The 27615-nt window shown below is 45.3% G+C and overlaps 1 protein-coding gene, 1 long non-coding RNA gene and 1 pseudogene across 3 annotated transcripts; all 3 read right to left on the bottom strand.

Annotated features, from left to right (window-relative positions):
• Positions 1 to 2416: 2416 nt before the first annotated feature.
• Positions 2417 to 5005, bottom strand: LOC124394741. Its single transcript, XR_006927545.1, has 2 exons — positions 3351 to 5005; positions 2417 to 3135 (listed from the first exon to the last, which is right to left on the bottom strand). It is a non-coding gene; the product is annotated as an uncharacterized LOC124394741 (long non-coding RNA).
• Positions 5006 to 5899: 894 nt separating this feature from the next.
• Positions 5900 to 15752, bottom strand: ttpa (tocopherol (alpha) transfer protein). Of its 2 annotated transcripts, none has more exons than XM_046862202.1 (5): positions 15473 to 15752; positions 10529 to 10682; positions 9771 to 9964; positions 9441 to 9551; positions 5900 to 6203 (listed from the first exon to the last, which is right to left on the bottom strand). In XM_046862202.1, the coding sequence occupies exons 1-5, from the start codon at positions 15662 to 15664 to the stop codon at positions 6009 to 6011; spliced, it is 846 nt and encodes a 281-aa protein (XP_046718158.1). In that variant the 5' UTR covers positions 15665 to 15752; the 3' UTR covers positions 5900 to 6008. The 2 variants fall into 2 exon arrangements, with proteins under 2 accessions (XP_046718158.1, XP_046718159.1); XM_046862203.1 differs by lacking the exon at positions 15473 to 15752 and adding an exon at positions 14952 to 15064.
• A 7973-nt stretch (positions 15753 to 23725) lies between these two features.
• LOC124394343 lies at positions 23726 to 27209 on the bottom strand (annotated as a pseudogene).
• Positions 27210 to 27615: the final 406 nt, after the last annotated feature.

Here is a 27615-nt window from a genome sequence, read left to right on the forward strand (position 1 = left end):
TAATCGCTCTGAAACCCCAGTTTATTATTGACAAGACCTGTGTTTTATCCTCGACACACACACAAACATTAATTACAAGGTAAATACAGTCTTAAAGCAACGGAAGCACATTGCATTCACAAAGAAAAAAAAATTCACAGAAAGGATCTCATAATGAGAAGTTGCAGCCCATCCTGCTAATTAATTTAGTCACGGTAAGTCTTGCTTCAGTTAACAGATACAGGCATTAACTATTATTATTATATTATTATATTTTAACATTGCCTACTAATATGTTACACGTTCTGAATGACCACTTGATAAAAGTTTGTTTTTTAAGAGGACAGTCATAAATAATAGTAGTTAATGCCCCTTCTCTGTTAACTGAAGCAAGACTTACCGTAACTAAATGAATTAGCAGGAGGAGCAGGTCAGCGAGGAAATGTCCAGTAGCTAATTAAACTAATATACTGTTAAGATTTTCATTATGACCAAACAAAACTTCTTTCTTGTAGAGGTTTTCCATGCAATCTACGATGCCTGTGGTGCCTTTTCACAGCACACAGAATGGCGCATATGTTTTTCCTTAATTAATGCAGATAACAGACAAGTATATATACACACTGGGGAAAACAAACACACACACATCCACACGCACGACACATGGAGCATTCTTTTATTAATCAAACAAATAAATAAGATGTTCCACATTCCACAACATAAACCTATACCTTGTATGTAGCTCCTTCTCAACTATAGTTACACTCTAAACTTTTAGAGTGTAACTATAGTTGAGGAGGAGCTACATACAATTTTTTTATGATGACCCTGGGACAACAACTTCCTCAGCCAATCAGCGTTTATGACGTCATCAATATGTACGACCCAATTACAATCACCATTTTGCAGAGTCCGCCAAAATACAAAATAAACAACGGTTTGCACCTGCGCCGCACCAGTGGCAAACTCAGGATGTGCCACCAGCAAAAAGGTAAGACCGTGCCTTATTTTTTCTTATGGTATCATTTTACAGAAGTATATTAATAATAGTAAACTTCATATTTCTTTTTAGATTTGTGGGGATTTCACAGCAGAAATTGTAATATTAGTTTGAATTGCCAAGTTAACCGCATTAGCCTTTCACTGATGTAGGTTACCGTTAACTTTCTAGCGGCAGTTAAAACAGTCTAATAACGACTGTTGATAGCTGTTAAATAGTTGCATTTACAGACGAACGAAATGCGGAACAAAGCAGCGTTAGTTTGAGCACTGCACTGACCACCATCAGACAGAATCTGAGACCCTACTGTGATCCGCTGTGAGATCCAGGTAGAACCGATTGAAACAGATCATTTATTCTTTTCCATATGAATATGATGATCTCAAGTCATCACTGATTTATTCTGTTCTATATGAATATGATGACCTCAAGTCATGATACCAGCCTGACATCTGTATCTTTTGAAAAGCAATGAGTTGTAAACCCATCTGCATCTGCTAAACATTTAAATACATTTTAAGGACTGGGCATCTTGGATGTTGTTTTTGTGTAAGACCACTGGCAAAAGTTGCTTGCTTTTAAGGGCCAGATTTACATAAAGTGTACAAACAGTGATTTACTTACAGTGCTTTTACATACTGTAGTACAACCCTTTTCAGCCCATCTAGTCCCTGTATCAAAAAGTCAATTAATCAGCAAGAGAGTGAAAGTGTAATATCTTGTGTGATTTATAACAGACAACTAATAACAGCTCTATATGTTATTTAAGTAACATGAATATTGTGCTTTGTTTTTTGGCAGGAGGAGCATTGAACAAATGAAGATTAATCTACAAAACCTTGACCCTAAATCAGAGCTGGATTTGGCCACTCACGGCTTTGGGCCTACAGCAGCTAATATGTTTTTATTCTTTTTTTTGCGGACTGTTTGAGATAATCTGCTTCAGTAAGTGGCACATATACTTGGATCAGATTTGCAAATAAAAACAGAAAGGTTCTTGATTACAATTTGATTTTTATTTCATTTTAGACACGAAATACAATGTTTTTTGTTTAATTATTGGCTGACTGACAATATGTACAATGTTCAAAAACATGCACTTTAATAAAAAGTTTCTTTCAATCCTTAATTGATTTAGTTTTTTTGGCCACTGTCAGCTTTGCGTTTTCTATTTGACTTAACAGGAAAACTTACTGTGACATCTGTCATTGTTTCTGGGGTTGTTTTGTTGTCTGTCTTTCTTTTTCTGTTTGCAAACAGTGGACGTATTTTACGTGACTTGTCTGCATTACAAAGTTTCCCAAGATGATATAGGCAACAGGGATTCCATGACCATGAGTGTCTCTGACAACTAATGTAAATAAAGGAAAACCATACTGGTTGACACCATGTGTTGCATCCATAAAAACAATCTCTCTTCCATATTCATGAAGGTTGTCTCTCATGGATGGTATTTGGAGAACTATGATAAGATCTGTTTGAGGACTATAAGGCTGATAAAAAATAACATCGTCTTTAAAAGGGCCCTCTAGAAGGTGTGAGGTACTAGTGGCATCATCTTTGTGTTGATGTTTTTTTCTCATCATATATGTCAGAATATTTTCAATGTCTTTTGGGGTAACAAAATAAGCTCGGTTGTTGAGACAGTATGTCCTTGTTCCCTTGACCACTCATATGATTTTAGGAGAAATGTATCTGGTTTAACACCAAGAGATATTAAATCCTGAATATGCTTGATAAGCTCTTAATAATGTTTTCTTAATGTGTCCCTCAGAAGAACTTGATGGGTCGTGTCCTGGATGAATGCTGTAAGCTTTTCTCTATAACTAGTTTGTTGAGCCAGTCTGTCCTCTTTTTAAAAGAAACATAGGCCTTGCATCCTTTGGCACGTTGACTTAGTTGAGTGCATGCTCCAGAGCACTTACATAAAAATAAGAAATATCCATGTTTTTGATTTGCAGAAGACTTGCAGAATTCACAGTCCTGAAGTTGGCGTCTTTAGAGGCGTTTATAGCAGTGAGTCTTTGCTGAATAAATTCACAGGCATCCAAATGATTTTCTAAAACATGGACTGTTATATCTGCCTCTTTTTTGTTCCCTTTAAAGCGCTCTTCTCTGTAGACTGTTGTTTTTATAAATTCCTCTAATGTCAAACTCTAAAGAGCAAAGAGACAAAAACAATTAGATTAAACATCAATAATGTAAAGTGAAAATCCATGATAATCTCAAGAAAACATCATATTCATATGTAAGAATAAATCAGCGATGACTTCAGGTCATCATATTCATATGTAACAATAAAATCAGTGATGAATTGAGGTCACAATATTCATATGGAACAGAATAAATTATCTGTTTCAATCGGTTCTACCTGGATCTCACAGCGGATCGCAGTAGGGACTCAGATTCTGTCTGATGGTGGTCAGAGCTGAATGATCCGTGCGGTGCTCAAACTAGCGCTGCTTTGTTCTGCATTTCGTTCGTCTTTAAATGCAACTATTTAATCGCATCTCTTTAACAGCTATCAACAGTCGTTATTAGACTGTTTTAACTGGCGCTAGAAAGTTAACGGTAACCTACATCAGTGAAAGGCTAATGCGGTTAACTTGACAATTCAAACTAATATTACAATTTCTGCTGTGAAATCCCCACAAATCTAAAAAGAAATATGAAGTTTACTATTATTAATATACTTCTGTAAAATGATACCATAAGAAAAAATAAGGCACGGTCTTACCTTTTTGCTGGTGGCACATCCTGAGTTTGCCACTGGTGCGGCGCAGGTGCAAACCGTTGTTTATTTTGTATTTTGGCGGACTCTGCAAAATGGTGATTGTAATTGGGTCGCACATATTGATGACGTCATAAACGCTGATTGGCTGTGGAGGTTGTTGTCCCAGGGTCATCATAAAAAAATATTGGTCTCAGGGCATCAAGGACTTGGCAAAATCAGGACGTGCTGTTATATTAACATAAGTTATACCTTAAATACTGGTCCCGGTACAGTGTACATCCGTTTAAACGCTGTCTTTTCTTTCAATGCTTGATGTCAAAGTTGACATAAAATTATCTTCTCTTTATTTTCCTAACAAGGGTGCATTTTATATACCTGAATATAACATTGTATTAAGAAAGTTATACCTTAAATACTGGTATGTTAATGGTATGTTAAATGTTAACTGGTATGTAATGTACCTCTGTGTTAATGCTGTCCTTGCTTTCCATATCTAATATCAAAATGATCACCAAAATTATCTGTTCCTTATTTTGCAAACAATGGTGCATTTTATTTGATCATGAAATGTACCATACTGTCTTAATACACTTTGGATAAAACTTCTCCAAAGTTCTCCAAAGCAGGTATAACCCAGAAACCATGCCCACAAACGCACAAACAAAGGGAGTTTCTCCCTCCAAAATCTCAGGCCATAGCATTGGCCATTCTCCCAAAGATGGGTGGGGTTCAGGACCTTTAAAACATCTTGAACCCAACTAGCAAGTAAAGCAGCCCGAAGGCCCGGAGAGTCGGATGCTTAGAACAGCCCAGCACGACTCTTTGGGACGAAATCTCAAATCCTTTTGAGATCTTCCAGCAAGCTTTATCTTCAAGTCAAGTCAACTCGCTCGAGGGAAGGGCCCGAGGGCCAGACGTTCGGAACAGCTTGGAAATGACTCTCTCTTCCTCCATGATCTTCCGGCAGGCTTCACTTTTCAAGAACAACAACTGCTCTGATCTTCAGGAGAACCTGGAAGAACATCTGACTCCATCCTAACTGACTCTTCAAAGATCTCTTTGTCGCATCCGGACTCTTGTGCAACAAGCTAATGCAAGTAACCGTTTTACCAACCAATTTAGATGCGTATTTAAGTGTGAACCACTTTATTGAATTTTAAGGTGAATTTAAATTTCTGTGACGATTTCTCAGTTAGGGTATGATTAATTTTGAAGCTTAAGATTGCTATTCCTTTCTTTTCTTTCTCTCCTTTCTTCTTTTCCTTTTTCTTCCTCCTTTTCCTATTTTTAACTTTTTGTTTATTTTAATTTTAATTTTAATTTTCTTTATTTCTTTTTGTTTGTTTGTGTAGTTAGCTTTATTTTGTGTTTGTCTCATTTATTAAACGCCGTATTTTTCATAAGTGATTGTCTCTGACTGCCGCTCACATTTTAAGGTTCCTGCAACATTCAATCTGAATTACATGCTCTATTAATTGTACAGTATAAAGTAAAGGGGGGTTGCATCTTTCTTGGACAGGGAGATACCTCTTTTATAGAATTAATAAAAGTTTATACTAATAGTTCGCCGGACGAACAGACCAAATAAGTGTAACGTTAATTCCATTACCGTCAATTCAACTTAATTTAAACATTTAGGATTAACTATAACCCGTTATAAGTACTTATAAATATTTCATTTTCTTTGTGAGCTAAACTCACTACAAAGACATAATAACCGGAGATGTGTGAGTCCATATAAAGACTTCCTGTAGACCTCACATACTCACATCGTAAAGATCCTGTAGACACTGAACAGATAACAGGAATGTGTTTAGAGAACCAGTGTGAGAACCATCTTAACACTAACACATACAGTCATCAAGCTAAACCAAAAATATAGCTTCTACATCTCCACTGTTGTGCAATGAGAAGCTTCCGAGCAAAAAAATGCAGTAACGTCAGACCCGGTGTTATGTGCTAAAATGCTCCCCTTCCACAGACTTTCCCCAACTTATCTCATAATTATGAGATAATAAGTCGTAATTATGAGATCCTTTCTGTCATTTCTTTTTCTTTGTGAATGCACTGTGCTTCCATATAAAGCAGAAATTAAATTAGGTGAAAGGAAAATTGAGTATAAAATGGATTGTTTGACTATTTGGTTAATAAAAATTTGCTGTAAATAAGGAGAGTAAATAACCAAACAATTTATATATTTTTATGTTTCTTATATAGTGTAAGTATTAAGTTCTGTCAGAACATCTGTGTGATGGTGACATCATTAATGCGACTGAGACATCATCAGTGTGGTCATCAGCTCTGAGATGAATTGCCTTCCAAATCCACGCACAGACTCTGAAGGTAATCTTCAGCTTGCAGTATTTTCTGCGTCCATTCCTCACACAGTTCATCTACACATGGCCCTGAGCCGCCCAGATCCAGTGGGAGGATGGACTGAGGGAAGAACTGAGCGAGACTCGTCATGTATGAGCTGCTGTGGAAATGAATCTACAACACAAACGCATGTTCATTAAAAAACCCTGCTTTCTGAGTGTGAAAACATTAACAAACATCATTATACATGACTGAAGTCTTCTTTACTAAATGTGTGTAATTGTGAACTCATCAACATCTTCATTGTGCTGATGTTCCTAAAGCCACTCCCTTCACTTTAGCTGAAATGGGATAGAAGTAAGCCGTAAGCTATAAGTTTATAAGTTAATAGGTTTTCAGGTTGTCTTGATATTTATGTGATGAATATTCTTCTTCGTCTTCTTCTTCTTCATCTTCTTCTTCTTTCGGCTGCTCCCATTAGGGGTTGCCACAGCGGATCATCCGTCTCCATACCCCCCTGTCCTCCACATTTGCCTCTTTTAACCCAACTACCTGCATGTCTTCCCTCACCACATTCATAAACCTCCTCTTTGGTCTTCCTCTTTTCCTCCTTTCTCATGTCTCCATCCTCAGCATTCTCCTACTGATATACCCCATGTCCCTCCTTTGCACATGTCCAAACCATCTCAATCACACCTCCCTCACCTTGTCTCCAAAACGTCCTACATGTGCCGTCCCTCTAATAACCTTGTTTCTAATCCTGTCCATTGCCGTCACTCCCAACGAACATCTCAACATCTTCAGCTCTGCTACCTCCAGCTCCACCTCCTGTCTTTTACTCAATGCCACTGTCTCTAAACCATACAACATCTCAGGTCTCACCACAGTCCTATAAACTTTCCCTTTCACTCTCACAGATACTCTTCTACCACAAATCATTCCCGCTATCACTCTTCTCTACCCACTCCACCCTGCCTGCACTCTTTTCTTCACTTCTCTAACACACTCTTTATTACTTTGCACTGTTGACCCCAGGTACCTGAACTCCTCCACCTTCTCCACCTCTTCTCCCTGCAACCACACCCCTCCACTGCCTTCCCTCTCATTCACACACATGTACTCTGTCTTACTCCTACTGACTTTTATTCCCCTTCTCTCCAGCATGTACCTCCACCTCTCCAGGCTCTTCTCCACCTGCTCACTACTTTTACCACAAATCACAATATCATCCACAAACATCATAGTCCACGGAGACTCCTGTCTGACCTCGTCCTTCAACCTGTCCATCACCACTGCAAACAGGAAAGGGCTCAGAGCCGATCCTTGATGCAGTCCAACCACCACCTTGAACCAGTCTGTCATTCCTACTGCACACTTCACTGCTGTCACACTGTCCTCATACATGTCCTGCACCACCCTCACATACTGACTTCCTCATACAATACCACAACTCCTCTCTCCACCCTGTCGTACACATTCTCAAAGCAAATAATGCATCTGTGGTGCTCTTCCTCTTCCTGCTGCTCACAGATGGTCACCTCTTCTCTCAGCCTGGCTTCCACTACTCTTTCCCGTAACTTCATGGTTTGACTGATCAACTGAATTCCCCTGTAGTTACTGCAGGTCTGCACATCCCCCTTGTTCTTAAAGATCCACTGCATCTCACCTAAATATCTGCTTATATATGCTAATATATGCTTCTACCAGTATGTCATCTGGTCCAACCAACTTTCCACTCTTCATCCTCTTAATTGCTGCTCTCACTTCCTCCTTACTAATCCTATCCACTTCATACTTCACCATCTCTACACCATCCAACCTTCTCTCTCTCTCATTTTCCTCATTCATCAGCTGCTCAAAATCCTCCCTTCATCTTCTCAACACACTCTCCTCACTAGTCAACACATTTCCAACTCCATCCTTTATTGCTCTAACTTGCAGCACATCCTTCCCAGCTCGGTTCCTCTGCCTGGCCAATCGCTACAAATCCTTTTCTCCTTCCTCAGTGTCCAACTTCTCCCACAGCTCCTCATATGACTTTTCCTTGGCTTTTGCCACATTCCTCTTCACCTGCTGCTGCATCTCCTTGTTCTCCTGCCTACTTTCCTCATCACTCTTTCGATCCCAATTCTGTTTCTCCAACCTCTTTCTCCTTATGCTCTCCTGCACTTTCTCATTCCACCACCACGTCTCGTTGTCTTCCTTTCTATTTCTAGATGTTACACCAAATACCTTTCTAACTGTCTCCCTGATCACTTCTGCAGTAGTTCCACAATTCACCATCACCGAGCTCCTGTCTGACCTCTTCCCTGAACCTCACACTACACTCTTCCTTCTTCAGTTTTCACCATCTTATTCTTCTTTCAGTCCTCACTTTCCCCCTCGTCTTCTTCTTCACCTCCGAAACCATCTTACAGACCACCATCTGATGCTGTCTAGCTACACTGTCCCCCGCCAACACCTTACAGTCTCCAATCTTCTTCAGGTTGCATCTCCTACATAGAACATAATCCACCTGTGTGCACCTTCCTCCACTCTTATACGTCACCCTGTGATCCTCCTTCTTCTTAAAATACGTGTTCACCACTGCCATTTCCATCCTTTTAGCAAAATCCACCACCATCTGCCCTTACACGTTCCTCTCCTTAAAGCCATACCTACCATCACCTCCTTATCACCTCTGTTCCCTTCACCTACATGCCCATTAAAGTCTGCCCCAATCACCAATCTTTCATTCATAGGTTCACCTTCTACCACTTAATCTAATTCACTCCAGAATCTTTCCTTCTCCTCCATCTCACAGCCCACTTGTGGATCATAAGCACTGATGACATTTATCATCACCCCTTTAACTTCCAGCTTCACGTTGATCACCCTATCAGAAACTCTCTTTACCTCCAATACACTTTTACTGTACTCTTCCTTCAGAATTCCCCCTACACCAGTTCTCTTTCCATCTACACCAAGATAGAACACATGTATGTGATAAATATGTCAATAGAATTCACAGTTTGGAATGCAGTTACTAGTAGCATGAGCAAGCACATTCTCCAGATTTTATTGTAAACATAACTTGACCCAGCGGTGTGAGTGTGGCAATAATCTCTGAAGATTAGAGCAGTCCAACAGCTTTTCCTCATGAAAATGATTTTTCAATATTTCAGGAGAGTTTTAGAACCTCATTCTTTAAAATCCTACACCAGCCCAGTTAGACGATACAAGGGAATTCTCCTGCACATCTCAATGTTCATTCATGGCCTTGTAGAAAGTCTTACCAGGAGTGTTCCAGTGATTTTTATCACTGCTGCAAGTTTCCTACAACTGCAGTTCTATTCATAAAACACTGTTCAGGAGACACTATGCTTCTGAGGGAACATAAAGTGTGAAAGGTGAAGGGAGAAGGTTTCTGACCCTCTGTTTGATTTTTTCTGGCAGAAGAGGTTTGATCATTGTGTACACGGGTCGGAAGAACCCAGGTTCATTGATGAAGTGGATTCCTCGCACCTTTAAAGGAAACGAGTCCTGAAAAGAAAAAAAGAAACATGACTTTACAATTCTGTATAAAATACCCTCTGGTCAGTACAGTATGAAGAGAGAGTGGACTTGTACCTGATGCACAGTGACAGAAAATATGGAGATGTGAAGATGTGTACGGAACGTTCCAGCAGTAAATTATAAAGATTTATTAACTCCTTATGTTTCAGCAAAATACAAAAGTAAAGCAGTGGAATATGTGTGTACCGTGAGAATGCAGGAGATCTTTTTGGCCAGTGAGGGGGTGATTTGCAAGGCGTGAGAGAAAAACCAGCCATGAAGGTCAAAAATAGCCTTGAGTCCATTTTTCTGCGTCTCAGGTTCCTGAACAATCAGTTCAGACGTGATGAGACTCACACGGAAAACTTCATATGCTGAAAACTCTTTCGGATTCCACTGACCTGAGAAACACACACAAACCCAAACACACACAGACATACACAAACACAAACACACATACACACACAAACACACAGACACACACACACCCACACAAATACATACACAAACACACATACACACACAAACACACACAAACACCCACACAAATACATAAACAAACACACACACAAACACACACACAAACACACATACACACCCCACATACACAGACACAGACACAGACACACACAAACACACACACAAACACCCACACAAATACATAAACAAACACACACAGACACACACACACACACACACAAACACACACATACACCACATAAACACACACACCACCACAAACACACACACAACCACCCCACACACACACAAACACACACAAACACCCGCCCACCCACCCACACACACACACAAATACACACATACACCGACACATCCAAACACACACAGACACACACAAACATGGTTTATTATATGTCATGGTTTTACTCACTTCCTCTTGAAGCTCTTTTAAATGAAGAAAAACGTCAGTCAAAATTCTGAACATCTGGATTCTGAAAACTGACCGATTCTGTAAATCAACACTCGACTTCCCGCTGAGTCTCTGGATCTGAGAACCGCGTGGTAATTATTCCTCAGGAGGCCGATGATGGAGGACGGGTGAAGATTAGCACTTATTTCAGGACACTCTTGTCTCCATTTGTGATAATTAATCAGTAACTGCAGAAACAACAGCATTAATTTGTAATATATAAATCCCTGAGAAAAATTCTGTATGTGTTTACAATAAACATATTATCATGTGTGATTCCTTCATTTCACTGGTATTAGATATTATTTGTTTGTTTGTTTGTTTGTTTACTTGTGGGTTTATTTATTTATTTATGTATTTATTGTGTGATTTTGATCCAGGCCTGGTGTAAACACGTCAGGCTGAGCTACGACCTCCGGCTGGACGGACGCCGCGGTGTCACCTGGAGGACGAGAGGAAGGCGAGACACACGGCTTCAGCAGGGACACATGAAAGGTAGGGTGAATGCGATACCTGGGTGGCAGCTCCAGCCGGTAGGACACGTCGCCGATCTGCCGGGAAATCCAGAAGGGCCCGATGTACCGGGGGCTCAGTTTACGGCACAGCAGCTTCAGCCTCAGGTCCCTTGTCGACAGCCACACCAAGTCCCCGGGGCGGAAACGAGGAGCCTCCAGACGCCTGGCGTCAGCATGCCTGCGAGCGCTGCAGAGGGCCCGACGCAGCTGGATGTGCACCGACTCCCAGACCCGGTTGCTCTCCAGGAACCAGGCATCCACTGAGGGCATGTTGCTGGGCTCGTCCGACCACGGGAACAGGGGTGGCTGGAACCCCAGCACACATTGGAAAGGGGTAAGGCCTGTGGAATCCTGGCGGAGCGAGTTCTGGGCGTACTCCACCCAGGGCAAGAAACGAGCCCAGTCCGCCTGGTTTTGGCTGTAGTAAGTCCTCAAGTACCTGCTCAGCTCCTGGATCTTTCATTCCGCCTGGCCATTCGACTGCGGGTGGTAACCAGACGTCAGGTTCACCGAAACCCCCAGGAGCTGGAAGAAGGCTTTCCAAACCCGAGAAGTGAACTGGGGCCCACGATCCGAGACTATCTCCTCCGGGAGACCAAAATTCCTGAACATGTGGTGAAATAGGGCCTTGGCTGTCTCGAGGGCGGTTGGCAGGCCCTTAAGGGGAACAAAACGGCAGGCTTTGGAGAAGCGGTCCACCGCTACCAGGACGCACGGGTGCCCCCCTGACCGTGGCAGGTCGGTCACGAAGTCAATCCCCAGGTGGGACCAGGGGCGTTGAGGGACGGGGAGTGGCACCAGCTTGCCTACGGGCAGGTGGCGTGGTACCTTGGACATGGCGCAGGTGGGACACTCCTGGATTAACCGGGTAACCTCCTCTGCCATCCTTGGCCACCAGTAACGTGCCTGAATGAGCTGAATCGTCCTCTTCTTCCCTGTGTGGCCCGTGCCTGGTCCCTCATGGACCGACTGCATGAGCCCTCGTCGGCAGGAGGTGGGGACAGAGACACGTCCCTTCGGGAAACCCCTCAGGGGCCGAATCCTGGAGAGAAGCCGAACGGATTTCACTGTCCACGTCCCAAACAATGGGCCCCACGACGAGTGCGGGAGGAAGGATGGGGTCCGGGTCGCTGGGTTCCTCAGGCCCGAACACCCGGGAGAGGGCGTCGGCCTTTCCATTGAGTGTCCCGGCTCGGTAGGTGACGTGAAAACGAAACCGGGTAAAGAAGAGGGCCCAGTGAGCCTTCCTGGGGTTGAGTCTCCGGGTCTCCCGTAGGTACTGGAGGTTCTTGTGGTCGGTGATCACGGTAAACAGGTGCTCAGCACCTTCCAGCCAGTGTCTCCACTCGTCCAGGGCCATCTTCATGGCCAAAAGCTCACGGTTGCCGATGTCGTAGTTCTGTTCTGCAGCCAAGAGCTTGTGCGAGAAGAAAGCGCACGGGTGGAGCTGTGGAGGGGTGCCTGATAGCTGGGAGAGAGCAGCCCCCACACCGTTTGAGGAGGCGTCGACCTCGACCACAAATGGCCTCCGGGGATCAGGATGACGCAACACAGGGGCAAGGCAGAAACGCTGTCAGAGCTTGTTAAAGGCCTCCTGGGCCTCCAGGGTCCACTTAAGGGTTCGGGTTTTTCCACTGAGAAGGTTCGTAAGGGGAGCGGTGATCTGGCTGTAACCATTGATTAACCGACGGTAGAAATTTGCGAAGCCCAAGAAACGCTAAAGCTCCTTAATCATCTCGGGGATGGGCCAGTTCCTTACCGCCTTTACTTTGCCCTCGTCCATCTGTATCCCTTTTGCGCTGATCACGTAACCCAGGAACTAAATCCTCTCCAGGTAGAACTCGCACTTCGAGAGGTTCAGGTAGAGCTGGTGGGAATGAAGTGCCCCTAGGATGTTGCGTAAGTGACGAAGGTGCTCCTCCAGGTTTTGGGAATAGATTAGGATCTCGGATCCCGGATGGGCCCCTGAGGGATGTGGTATAGGCGGGCACGCTGCCAGCCGCTGTGAAAGGCCGATGGATTTTCCTATGAATTCCTCCAGTCCCATTGTGTCATCATAGATCGCCATATCTTGTTTAATCTCTGGTGAAAGACCCACTCGATATACACTCAGTAGCGCCGACTCGTTCCAGCCACTAGATGCCGCCAGGGTGCGGAAACGCAGGCTGTAAGCCGTGATGTCATCACTTCCCTGACACAAACTGAGCAGCTGGTCGGCTGTGGTTAGGCCCCCGGAAGCGGCGCTGAAAACCTCCAAGAAGTGCGCGGTGAACTGAACGTAGGCGTTTAACACCGGGCTTTCCGAATCCCACAGCGATTGAGCCCAAGCTAGTGCTCTCCCGGAGAGGAGTGAGATGAGGAACGCTACCTTGGACCATTCGGATGGAAAACGCTGTGGCTGCATCTCTATATAGAGGTTTACCTGGAGCAGGAAGCCGCGGCACTCCGAAGCTTCTCCCGAAAACGCTCCTGGGAGCACATGGGATTGCCGGTGATCACGGGGGGGTTTGGACGAGCTGCCGCGGATGGAAAGGCGGCTTGCAGGGCGGCGACGAGATCCCGAACCGGATCGGAGGAGCTGCTGGGTCCGGTGTCCATCGCCAGGTAAGAGCTGGAGAATCGCTCCTTACTGTTTTTATTTGGTCAGTTATTCTGTTGTGCGAAGAAACTGGAGGCGAAAGCCGAAGTGAAAGCAAACGAGAGTTTATTTGCGACACAGGGCAAATCCAAACAACACTCGCCTAGAAAGGTGAATAATTCGGTGGGGCGCAGCGGAAGCGCGGTCCACGGTGAAAGAACAAAACAAAAAGGTAGTCGGTGTAAAGATCCACAGTGCGCTTGGGAAGAAGCGCGGCACTGAACAGTCCACGGGTAACGCGTGTGACGAGCAGCAAAACCATAGACAATAACTGACAATGTGTATGTGGAGGTGAGGGGTTTATATGGGTTTGGTGATGAGTGCTTAACGAGTCTCAGGTGTGTGTGCCTAGTACGCTGGAGATGAGCTTCAAGCGGGCGTGGCCCGCACAGGGGAAGGAACAGGGAGCTCCCTGAGACACATGGTCTATAAGTGCTGATGGGAGGATCTCGAGTGCAAATAGGAAATCATAATATTCACTTTATTTATCGTACAGCCTGCAATCTAAAACTCATTCAAATATCTTTTGCCAACTTCATTTAGAAATTTTGCCTTACAACATCAAGCTAAAAAGATAAAGAAAAGTTCTAAGAATGAATACAATTATGAAAAAAAATAGAATAATGGGTGGAAAGTCACTTTTTTCATTAATTACAGGGATTAATCTTTTTTAATTTGTCTTGCAGAATTGCACAAGTTCAGGCAAATTCCGTTCTATTGGATTTAAATCAGGTTCTACTTGGTGATCTATAAGCAGCATCCATTTTCTCTTTAATCCTGAATAATCTTCTCATCCCTCAGATGGAATCAAAGTCTCCAGGTGTTGGTAAGACAAACGAGACTGAGTGGGGCACTTTTTCAGAAAAGGCTTCTTTCCTGCCTTTCTGCCATACAGACCAGCTCTTTGTAAAGCTTGTTAAACAAGTGTTACCTGTACAAACTGACTGGTCGCAACCATAAAGCTTTGTAAGTCCTGTAAAGTCACCTTTGTCCTCTTGGTAGCTTCTCTGATTCTCCTGACTCAGTTATTCAGCTTGGACAGATGTCTGATGTAGGTGATGTGTTGCTATCACCAAACTCAAATCAATTCAATTCATGTGTATTTGCATTGCAAAGCAGCTTTACACAGATAATGTCTAAACCAAACCAAACGCTTACCGATTCTTATGATGCTCTGAACAGCACTCAGAACAAGAGACAAAGATGTAGTCTTCTCCTAGCTTGTGCCATTCTATAACTTTATCCTGCAGCCTTCTGAAAGCACTTTCCCAACCACTGAGAATTCTGTAGTACTATGCACTTACAGTGGAGTCATCAAGAAACAGCTGATTTTGTTCTGAAGTCATCAAAACCACTACAGCTGGAGTGAAGTGGGGCAGTTAGCCTGGGGTTGATCTGGGAGGTGATTGGTTGCCACCTGAGTAAGTTTATAAAAATGTATTCTAAAGATTGGTCACTTTACCAAAAAAGGAAATCTCACTAATTATTCCACTAATTAATTTTAAAAAATCCTCCAAAATGATTAAAATATTTTCATGATGTTATAATGTGTATATACAGCTCAATAATGTTATACTTTATTTATTTATTTTTAAAGCTGTAGATATCTGAACATGTGTGTGTGTGTGTGTGTGTGTGTGTGTGTGTGTGTGTGTGTGTGTGTTCTGTTTCATCTGTTGGGCTCCTGTTTATTTCTCTCCTCATATCTAAGACTTTTCTTAGATGTGTTGTGTTTCACTAACCCACGTCTCCACTCATCAGAATCACAGTGAACTTATAATAAATAAATAAATAAATAAACAAACAAACTGATCGGAGATCTCACCTTCAGTGCCAGGTCCACATCAAAGTCTCTGGCTCTCAGGAACCTGATGAGAAAGTTATCAGATAAATGTGGATGTGGTTTAACGAGAGGTTCCTTCTCTGCTCTGTGTCTCAGCTCCAGCAGGTATGACTTAATCTGATCCGCAGGAACCTCCTTTATTTCCACAACATCTCCAGATTCTGAAGCCTTCATGTCCGGCAGAAGATCTGAGAGACACCAGCAGTCAAAAACACGACTGTCTACACACAAACAAACACACACTGCCGCAGTTTTAGTAAAACATTTACACACAGTGCCCTTAAACACACACACACACACACACACACACACACACACACACACACATATTCTCCCACTCGTTGCACAATGCTTAACAAAACAGAGAAGTATAGATCCGTATTCCGTGTGTGTGTGTGTGTGTGTGTTTTCCTCACAGTCCAGCTATAACCCTTTACACACTTTTTTCTGCATTTCTCTAAATGTGTCTTCTTTTTTAAAATGCCATATTTTAAATCTGTTTTGAGTTCCAGATTGAGCAAAGTTCATACACACACACACACACACACACACACACACACACACACACACACACACACACACATTCCTGCTGTGAAAACATGTCACTTTGCCCCAGGAGAATGATTTTGTAAAGCCCTGATTAAGTCACTGAGCTACTGTTGTTGTTGTTGTTGTTTATTTCTTAAGATTCCCAACATTATGCCATCATGCACTTCCAGTTTCTCTTTTATTTTATTTCTCTCTCTCTCTCCTGGGGGATTAAACACTGGATCAGACACATGGAGACACACCTAAACCTACCAACATCTACACCAGAGAGAGAGAGAGAGAGAGAGAGAGAGAGAGAGAGAGAGACTTTTCTTGACTTTTACAAAACCTTATTTACACAAGTCACATACCATACAATTCAGGGTGACTTAATAAATTAAATAATAAATAAATAAATAAATAAATAAATATGCTTTAAGATGGGTTCATAATTTAGTTAACATGAGTGGTCAGTTCAGTTCTGGTGTAAAGTTTATTCTCCTTCTGTAACAGAGCACAAAACATTCTCTAACACCACACACATTTAAACACTTCCACATCATTTATACTTCTGAACAAATTACAATCTATTAAAACTCGTGATTTGATCAGCCTTTTTAACATTCATGTGTCCTCACAGTCAGTTTTCTGGCTCAGGTATATCACCATCTTCACTTGACTGAGGATAAAATTAACCAGTTTGCACCATAACCTGTGTTTCCTAACGTATTTAAAACCAAAAATAAAACACTGAACAGTAAAATCAACAATTGTTACAGCAGCAAGCCAAAGAAATAAAAATAGATGCAAATATATATAAAAAAAGAAGAATATACAAAAAAAATTAAAACAGAAATAAAAATAAATAATAATAATAATAATAACAACAAAGAAATAAAAATAAATGCAAATATCTATAAAATAATATACATATACTACAATACCAGTATATATACAGTACAATGTAATAATACAAATAGGAAAAAACTAAAATACGCTTTTTTTAGTCATGTTTTAAGGTAGTATTGCACGTAAATTTCGGGTAATATTGCACATAATATTGTACCTGATTTGTTTAATAATATTACACACAGATAAAGTTATTGCACAGCTTAAAAAGTAATAGCAGTGTTGTATGGTGGTGACTGGTTTTACTGGGAACAGCTTTGGTTGTAAAGTCTAATAGCAGCAGGGAGAAAAGACCTTCTGTATCGCTCCTTCAGACACTTAGGATGCAACAGTCTGTCACTAAAAGAGCTGCTCAGCGATGTAACGGTTTCATACAGGGGGTGGGAGGCGTTCTGCAGCAATGATGATAGTTTTGTTACCATCCTCCTTTCTCCCACCTCCTGTACAGTGTCCAGGGGAATCCCCAGGACTGAGCTGGCCTTCCTGATCAGCTTGTCTAGTCTCTTCCTGTCTGCAGTAGATATGCTGCTGCCCCAGCAGACCACTCCATAGAATATGGCTGAGGCCACCACAGAGTCAAAAAAGGTCTTCAGTAGCTCTCCCTGTACTCCAAAAGACCTTAGTCTCCTCAGCAGAAAGAGTCTGCTCTGCCCTTTCTTGTAGATTGCCTCAGTGTTGTTTGTCCAGTCCAGTTTGTTGTTTAGGTGAACACCCAGGTATTTGTAAGAGTCCACTCTCACAATGTCCCTACCCTGAATGTTCACTGGTGATAGAATTTGTTTCTTTGGGACAGGCACCACGCAGGATGTTTTCCATATCTGTGGCACCTTTCCCAGCTTCAGGCTCAGGTCAAACATGTACAGCAGTATGCCGCACAGCTGGTCAGCACAGGTCTTAAGTAGCCTGGAGCTGATGCCGTCTGGGCCTGCAGCCTTCCTCGCTTTGATCTTCCTGAGCTCCATTCTCACCTGGGCTTCTGTAAGGGCAGTGTGTATTGGATGGAGTGTTGACTGGAGGAATCGGCAGGGGAGTTAGGTGTATTGTGTATTGTCTGTGAGCTGATAGCAGTGCAGAGAGAGGTGGGGCTGGAGCTGCTTGCTGTGGAAGCAGAGAGGGGATTGCAGCAGGGGGACTGGATGGGGGCAGGGAGGTAGCTGATCAAATCTGTTAAAGAATAGATTGAGATAATTCACCCACTTCTGGTCACCCTCAGCCTGAAAGCTTGGCTCCTTGTGACCAGTGATGGTTTTGAGCCCCTTCCATACACCGCTGACATTGTTCTGCTGCAGCTGATTCTCCATCATCCTCCTGTAGCATGCTTTTCCTTCCCTGATCTTCTTCCTCAGTTCTCTCTGGACAGTTTTCAGCTCTTCCTTGTTTCCTGATTTAAACACCCTCTTCTTTTCTTTAAGGAGAGTCTTTATATCAGGGTTAATCCACGGTTTGTTGTTGGGAAAACACCGTACAGTCCTGGTGGGTACAGTATTCTCCACACAGAAGTTAATGTAGTCCGTAATACAGTCTGTTAGACTGTCAATATCCTCCCCATGTGGACTGCACAATTCCTCCCACATAGTTGTTTCAAAGCAGTCTTTCAGAGCCTCATCGGTCTCATCAGACCATGTCGTCACTGTCGGGAGGTAGCTGGTTGCCTGCATACAAGGGGTTTGTACACAGGTAGGAGATGAACCAGGTTGTGATCCGATCTTCCCAAGGGGGGGAGAGGTGATGAGGCATAGGCCTCCTTTGAGTTTGCATAAAATAAGTCCAGTGTTTTATTGTCTCTGGTGTGGCATGAAACATACTGGGTGAATGTGGGCAGAGTGGAGGATGGAGGGGCATGATTAAAATCTCCAGAGATAATGAGAAGGGCATTTGGGCTCTGTGTTAACAGTCTGTTAACAACAGAATGCAGGACTTCGCATGCCGATTCACCGTCAGCAGAGGGGGGAATATACGCAGCTATCGCGATAACATGCGAGAATTCCCTCGGCAGATAGTACGGCCTCATGCTAGCGGCTAACAGCTCAATGTCCTTACAGCAGATCTGTTCTTTAATAGTGATGTGTCCAGATTTACACCATCTATTATTCACAAACACTGCCAGTCCTCCTCCCTTTCTCTTACCGCTCTCCATCGTTCTGTCTGCGCAGTAAATCAAATCCATCCAGAGCCACGGTCGTGTCCGGAGTTAGCTTGGTTAGCCATGACTCCGTGAACAGCATGATGCTACACTCCCGGAATTCCCTCTGATGCCGGGTAAGAGCCGCTAGCTCGTCCATCTTGTTGGGTAAAGATCTTACATTTCCCATAACGATGGACGGGAGAGTTGGTCTGTAACGTCTCCTTTTATTCCGACACACAGCTCCAGCACGGTTCCCCCGTCTTCTCCTTCTTAGCTCGCGGGGAATATCCGGTTTTTCTCCTAGTAGCATCGGCATGTTGCGGAATGCTAACAGCTGATCACTGGTGTAAACAATAGGACCGTGGCTATGAACAGAGTTTTCAGACGCGACTGTGAACAAAGTCCAAAGAAGCAGGAAAAGTAGAGCAAACTCGGTGGCTTTGTTTATGTCCATTGTGCAGTTTCCAAATTTACGCGCATACACTTAAAAAGAAAAAAACACAAAGTGTCGGAACACTATAAAATAAATAAAAAAAGCACAAACTTTACGGGAGCTGCTGCAACAGGCTGCCACTTGGGCGGCGCCCGCAGGGACCTCAGTCTCATATGCGCTGCCAGGTCCTCTGCCCTCGACAAGTCTGACCCCATAATGTTCACAAGCTCCCAGAGCGTCACGATGCCTGAGGAGATTAGAGTTCTGGACAGTGCAGGAACAGTCACACTGGAGATGTCCAGTCGCCCGCCATACACTAGAGGCTCCTCCAGCAACCAATGCAGTGTTCGACAGCCTTTGTTCTGTTTTTTTAAAAATGTTCCGGTAAAACATTGGTTATCCAGAAACGTCCAGCATTTTTGTGTCTATTAAAAACAAGGCTTTGTCCAGCCCCAGTCCTTCAACTGTACGTAATAATCCACTGGCTGCTGCTCTCCATACTAAGTCTCTGGGTCCAGCGAGGAGTCTCTGGATGAACCGAAGGCAGAATGCTGCAGCTCTGCTGGACAGCTGGACCAGCCCGTGCCCTCCTTCCTCTTTTGGAAGATGAAGTACACTCTGAGGAATCCAGTGTAGTTTGTCCCAGAGGGACGACGTGGCGAGGTTGTTGATGACCAGTGTTCGCTCTCTGTAGGACATCTTTGGGACCAACCGTCTCCACCTGTTCAGTCTGCCTTACACATGCTCTACAGAACCTTCCCAGTTTTTATGTAAAAAATCCAGGGTTTGGTCCCCAGGTAGACACCCAAGTATTTAAAACCGCCTCTTTCCCATGCTAAACCTTCTGATTTGCCCACCTCCCCACTCCCCAACTAAAATGGCTTCACTTTTACCCCAGTTGACCTTGGCAGAAGATAAAATCTGAAAGTCCTTTAAAATGTAGTTAAAAACTTTGCATCGTCTTGTGTGTTTATCATGACTACCAAGTCATCTGCGTAAACTGACAAGCATATGGGGGCATTAACATTAACAATTTCAAGTTGCTCATCAGGGACAAACATACTTACAAATAACATATTTACGTTTAATCACCACATAAAGCTGCTTTGAGACAATGTTCATTGTTAAAAGCGCTATACAAAAAAAAATGAATTGAATTGAATTGAACATGGAATATTAAAACCAGAGAGATGACTCCTTAACTTGTTTAAAAGAGGTTCAATTGCCAGAGAGCACAACATACCTGATGAACAGCCCTGCCTGATCCCTCTGTACACTCTAAAAGGAGCACATAAACCACCGTTAACCTTCAGTACACCATGATCATAGCTATGAAACCAGGGTTGAACCCAAAGCTTTCCAGCACCTTCCACAAGTATTCATGCTCAACCCGGTCAAATATCGACCTGCCAGGCACACAGTATGTCTGGTCATGGTGAATGATCTGCTCCTTCACCTTCGTCAATCTCGATGCTAATGCTTTTGACAGCAGCTTGCGGTCAGTGCACAGTAGTGACACTGGGCACCAGTTCTTTAGGTGGGTCAGATCTCCCTTCTTTGGCAACAGGGTCAAGACGGCTCTCCTGCAGCTTGACGGGAGCTGACCACCTTTCACACTCTCCCTTAAGACCTCCAGCACGTCCTACCCTATAACTGTCCAGAACGCCTTAAAAACTCAACATTCCTGGTGCCCGCCCATTCTTTATCAAGTCAAGTAAAGTCAAGTTTATTTCTATAGCGCTTTTCACAACAGACATTGTCTTAAAGCAGCTTTACAGAAATCAACAGTCAAGGTGAATGGTGTGCATTTATCCCTGATAAGCAGCCATGGCGACTGTGGCAAGGAAAATCTCCCTTAGATGTTATAAGGAAGTCACCTTGAGAGGAACCAGACTCAAAAGGGGAACCCATCCTCATTGGGGTGACATCAAGAGTTTGATCATAAATCTTTCAACAATACAGAACACTGGAGAGAGAGAACTAACATGAGTACTGGAGTATTAGATTATAAGTAAATGTTCTTTCTACAGTCTTTGGTATAAAAGTAGGAGCTACTGTGCTCAACATTTGTGATCATCACAGATCCAGCAACAGCTTCTCCATGCCATAGCCTTTAAACACTCCAGGAGGTCCAATGCCAAAACTCCACACATTGGCACTGGTACATCTCTAGATGGTTCAGGATGTTTGCGAGTTCGGCATCTACTTCTTTAAAGTCCATAATCTTCACGAGGTGGGAGGTGACTGGAGCTGGCCAAACCTCAGGAAGCCTCGGGATGGGGAGAGAATCTTTATCCAAGATGGTGGTGCGGCAGTAGTTCGCAGTGGCCTCTCCGGATCCAAAAAATGGTGCTTTCACCATATTTAGCTCGACCTTCCACAATACATGGACACCAGAGTCAGCTGTGTTCATGTGTATGACCATCAGACACTACTACGGTACAGATATCATGCAACCAATAATCTGCATGATTATGTCATCAATAACCTTTGCGACCTCGGCTTGCTGCGACCGCCGCCACAAAGACAAGGCCCCCAGACCTCGGTGTCACCTGATGCCGATGGCCGGGAGAGGGGACGTCGGAAGCGCTGCTCGAGGACGTGGAAGCACGGCAAGCGGGTGGGTGTCCATGCTAGGCTAAATGCTAACCCTAGCCGGCTGGCTCTACCGTCCATTTTTCTTTTAAACGTCTGCTCCCTGGACAATAAACTGGACTACATCCGACTCCAGCAAACCACACGGCGAGAGTTTAGAGATGTGACTCAGCGACAGAGTTCCGGAAGCTGCTATCCAGCTAGATGGGCTAACTATGTTTCGAGCCGACAGAAACGCAGCTCTGTGTGGTAAGACTCGCGGTGGTGGCGTGTGTGTTTATATCAACACGGAATGGTGTAAGAACGATGGGTTACTTAATGTAATGCCGGGTTCTTTGAGAACAGAGTGAGGTGTTTCACTATGGGAATCGCTTTGGGCGTGACCAACTACGGAAGCTCTTATGACACCACATCTGTCTTGACAGACAGGTCGACCTGAGATCAGGCTCCGCCCCACCTTTATCCCTCAGGTCGACATCATTGCAGCGAGATTTCTTCCCGTCCAAGTGCAAGGAGTGCTGGTGAAACACCTCACTCTGTTATCAAAGAACCCGGGATTACGTTAAGTAACCCATCGTTCTTTTTCTAACTTCGCTCGGTGTTTCACTATGGGAGATATAGACTGCTCCCGGATTGCACAAGCCAATCACATGGGCTCAGAGCGTCTGGCACTCAGCACCGCATGTGCCACGGATGACTCAGATGCATCTAGTCTATAAAACCGCACAAAGGTGTGTGGCGTAGCACAGCCGGCCGCCGCACAAATTTCCTGAACAGAAACTCCATTAAGTAGGGCCCATGACGTCGCCATCCCTCTAGTAGAGTGGGCCCTCAGACCCGCAGGTGCCTGAGAACCACAGCATTCATACGCTATAGATATAGCCTCCACAATCCAGCGGGACAGCCATTGTCTCGACAACGGCTTCCCTTTGTGAGGGGTAGCCCAAGACACAAACAGCTGGTCAGACTTCCTGAAACCCGCTGTTCTCTTGACATACATATGGAGGGCACGCACTGGGCACAAGGAACCCAATCCCTCCTCCTCCTGAGGTGGGTGGAAAGCCGAAAGTTCCATAACGGGACATCTATAAGAAGAATCCACCACTTTAGGTACAAACGCCGGGTTAGGGCGAAAGGAAACTTTCGTGAGCCCAGGGGCAAACTGTAAAGAGGATGGACTGACAGACAGGGCTTGCAACTCACTCACATGCTTAGCAGTCACTAGAGCCACAAGCAGCACCGTTTTAAGAGAAAGAAATTTCAGCCCTACTCCATCCACCGGCTCGAAGGGGTGATGAGAAAGGGCTTTCAAAACCAAAGATAGGTCCCACAGGCCTGTTACGGCGTGCACCTTTCATAAACCGGCTAATCAAAGGGTGCCGACCCGCAGGTTCGTTATTAAACCTGACATGACACGCAGAAATAGCCGCCAGATACACCTTCAAAGTAGAAAAAGCTTTCCCTTTATCCAGCAAATCCTGGAGAAAGCACAAAATGTCTCCCACAGAACACTGGAAAGAGACAATGTGACCACGGCCACACCACTCCTCGAAAACTTGCCATTTATTGTCATAAAGCGTGCGAGTAGACGAGGCCCTGGCACTCTGGATAGTGTGTATAACCGATTGGGGTAAACCTACCACACTCAAGTTCCACCTCTCACGGGCCAGGCCCAGAGAGCAATCCTGTCCGGGTGAGGATGATAAATCTTCCCGCCCGCCTGGGACAGAAGGTCCCTCCGTGGAGGGAGTGGCCATGGTTGATCTGACAGTAGCTGAACTATTTCTGTGATCCAGTGCCTGGACGCCCAACGTGGAGCTATCAGAATTAGTGACAAGCTGAGTTCTCTGACCCTGGCCAGGGTGGGGGAAATCAAGCTCAGTGGAGGGAAAGCGTAGAGAAGAACGTTTGGCCACGGGTGGGCTAACGCATCCACACCCAATGGTGCGTCTTCGTCTCTTAGAGAAAAGAACAGAGGACACTGAGCGTTTTCATGAGGCGTGAGATCTCGGCAGCCCGGCCGTATCTCTGCCATACCTGCTCCACCACCTGGCTGTGCAGTTTCCATTCCCTGTACAGGGGGTTTCCCCTGGACAACAGATCCGCACCCTTGTTCCATATGCCTGGAACATGAGTCGCTCTGATGGACAAAAGCCTCGTGTCGCACCACATTATCAGTTTCCTCGCTAACTGATGCAGCTGGAGGGAGCGCACACCTCCCTGCCGGTTGATGTACGTGACCACTGTGGAATTGTCTGTTTTCACCAACACATGTCAGCCCTTTATGAAAGGCAGAAAATGTTTCAGCGCTAGAAACACTGCCAACAACTCCAAGTAGTTTATATGTCTCGGGATTAGCTGTGGAGGCCAAACGCCGTTCACAGCTCTGCCCATAAGGGTCGCACCCCAGCCCGCCAAAGACACGTCCGTCGTTATAGTAACCCTCGACGACACCGCCCCTAAGGGAATCCCCGACCGAAGTGTCGCGGGGCATCCCCATTGGCGGAGCGCTAAGACGCAAGCATGTGTAATTTTGACCGGCCGATTGAGATGACGTCGGGGACATAAGCGCAACCGCGCGATCCATCTCTGAAAATCTCTCATCATGAGAAGTCCCAGACGCACCACAGAAATCACTGAGGCCATTAAACCCAGCATTCGTAGGCACACTCGGAACGGGACCATAGTCCCCGCCCGAAAACGGGAGCGACACTGAATGAGAGATGCGATTCTCCTCTCTGTCAGCGTGACTCGATAGGAGAAGGAATCTATACTGAGCCCTAGATATTCCGCGCACTGCGCGGGACACAAGCGGCTCTTTTCCCTGTTTATTCTGAAACCCAGGTTGCAGAGATGTGTGACTACGCTCTCCGCATCTCTGATCGCCTGCTCTCTTGACGAGGAGCATATCAGATAATCGTCTATATAAGACAAAATCCGAATCCCGCTGTTTCTCAACGGCAAAAGTGCCACCTCCACACACTTGCTGAAAGTCCTCGGAGCGAGAGACAGTCCGAACGGAATGGTTTGAAACTCGTAGGCAGTGCTTCTGTGCACAAACCTCAAATATTTTCTGTGTGACGGGTAAACGCCTATGTGAAAATACGCGTCTGATAGATCGATCGTCACAAACCAATCGTTTGGACGGATCGACCGACAGAGTGCTTTGTGTGTCAACATTCTGAATGAATATTTTCTCAGGTGCTTGTTTAACACACGCAAATCCAAGATCGGACGAAGAGATGCGCGTCCTCTCTTCGGGATCACAAAGTACCGGGAGTAAAAACCCTGACGGCTTTCTGCCTCCGGAACAATTCTGATTGCCCTTTTGCTCAAAAGAGAGTCAATCTCGGTCACTAGGATGCGAGCCGATTGAAAGCCTGTATCCCCGTGAAATCGTGCTGAAGACCCACGAAGGAACAGCGCATGCGCGCCAATTGACAAGGCGTGCAGAAAGAGAACCCCCGCATACACAACTCTGGTCGCGCGTTGATGACGTCACAACCGTCGCCGCGCAGGGCTCCGCTGACAGAGCGAGCGCACCGTACAGTGGTAAAACTAGGGGGTGCACGCTGAATTCTCGGGATTTTCGCACACTATCGCCCTCGGCTGATCGCCTGGATGGGAAAGTGCCACATTTATTGTGTTTTTTTATTTTTGAACACATCGCCCTCAGCCCGTGGCTTGGGTGCGATGATGCATTCTTTATTGCGCAATCGTCTGAACTGACGTGCGAGTGAACAAATGTCGGGAGTGCTTGGTGACACTGAACATTTTCCCTTATTCCTCGAAATCGAGGAGAAACTAGAGAGGAAGCCCTTATGGAACTTAGAACCGGGCTGTGTTCTCTTCTCCTTTTCTTCGCCAGCGGAGAAAGGAGGATAGGAGAACATTCGCGTGTCAGGTCGCACGCTTCTTCTTCCGCTCCTCGGGGTGGAGTGGACGGTTTTTAGCCACCACGACCGCAATGAATGCTTTCCCCACGGTCCTGAGCCATCCGATCTCGGACGCTGACCAGCATGCTGTCCGCCGAGAGCCGATCTTGTGCCCCTAGCGTTCATCGGTCTTTCTCTCGCAGCCGCGGCTGCGGCAAAACCCCGCCACGCTGGCTGAGGGGGCATGTTCTGAGACAGCTTACGAGGCAAACAGAGGTTGAATGCTTCGTCCTCCTGTTTCCTGAGAGTGCTGGTTTCTCTCATCTTCTCTAGAGCTGGACCGAACAGACCTTTAGCGGGGTCGTAGGCAGCATCCATGACTTCCGCTTTCTGTGTGTCACCCAAGCCTGACAGGTTAAGCCACAACGCTCTCTCACCTGACACAGCCAAGCCCATCACGCGGCCGCAGCCCTGAACTGTGCCTCGTGAAGAGCGAAGAATTAGGTCGTTCACCACACAGATCTCGTCCCAAAGTACCGGGTTAGGTACTCCTGTGTTGAGCTGTCGTCCCATCTCCTCTAAAATCTCCGCCTGGTACACGGACAGCAAAGTCACCGCGTTTAGCGAGCACACTGACTGCGCTGCGTATTTATACATCCTCTGATGGATGGACGCCGTCAATCTCTCGAGTTTCCCAGGCAGCGCAATTTGAGAGGAGGCAGATATAGAACGCCGGTTCGGATGGAGGTGATAAGCCACCGAAGGCTCCACAGCTGAGGTTCCAGCCAACCCCAGCTCCTCCATCCCTTGAATCTCCAGCTTGGAGCACCCTTTTGCGGGAAGCTTGCTCTTGAAGGGGCTAGACCAGTAACGAGACATCTCCTTCATGCAAGCTGGCACGGTGGGCAGGAGCTGTCTAGCAGCAGGTTGAGCAGGCGGCAGCCTTTTCCTGTCGTAAAGGTCTCTCACCGCTCCCTCCGCGTCCTGGGCCGCGGGCCAAGCTAGTCCTAGCTTTGCCGCGGTTCGTTTGCATACCTCGTGCAGGTTACCTTCAGCCTGTGAGGTTGCATCGCCCGCGCTCGGGGGTCTCGACTGTTGGGCCGGGAAGGGACCACTGTCGTCCTCATCCTCGTCCTCCATATCCAAGTCGAGGAGGTCTGAGTTCGCATCTGCGTCCTCATCGCACGGTCGTTCCTCATCCTCCGCGAGGAGGTTATCAAACAGAGGCTGCATGACCGGCGATTCGGCCTCCATCAGGTCCGCCCAGCTCGTTGTAGCTCGAGGCTGATGTTCGACGGCCGTAGACCTCGCGCAGGGAGGCACTGGGGCCCCCCAGGGCTGTGTGCTCAGTCCACTGCTGTTCACTTTGCTGACTCATGACTGTGTAGCAATGCACAGCTCGAATCACATCGTCAAGTTTGCCGATGATACGACCGTGGTGGGTCTAATCAGCAAGAAAGACGAGTCAGCATACAGATAGGAGGTGCAACGGTTAACAGCCTGGTGTGGAGCTAACGACCCAAGATGGCGGCACAAGCACATTGCGAGGCTCAGGGTCTCTCCAGAATCTTCAATTTTGCGGTATTTCTGTTGCTCATATCGGGTCTGTTCGTGCAGAACAGCTGTGCATATACATCATACACCCGACGTGAGCTTTTGG

The sequence above is a fragment of the Silurus meridionalis genome, chromosome 12 (genome assembly GCF_014805685.1).
Source record: "Silurus meridionalis isolate SWU-2019-XX chromosome 12, ASM1480568v1, whole genome shotgun sequence".
Taxonomy (NCBI): domain Eukaryota; kingdom Metazoa; phylum Chordata; class Actinopteri; order Siluriformes; family Siluridae; genus Silurus; species Silurus meridionalis.

Excerpts from the sequence above, each read along its gene's own strand:
- ttpa (XM_046862202.1), bottom strand. The coding sequence starts at position 15,664 with ATGAAGGCTTCAGAATCTGGAGATGTTGTGGAAATAAAGGAGGTTCCT. Across the intron at positions 9,965-10,528 it reads AGTGTTGATTTACAGAATCG|GTCAGTGGAATCCGAAAGAG; the intron begins GTCAGTTTTCAG and ends TGTGTTTCTCAG. Across the intron at positions 6,204-9,440 it reads CAGAAAAAATCAAACAGAGG|ATTCATTTCCACAGCAGCTC; the intron begins GTCAGAAACCTT and ends TTTGTGTTGTAG.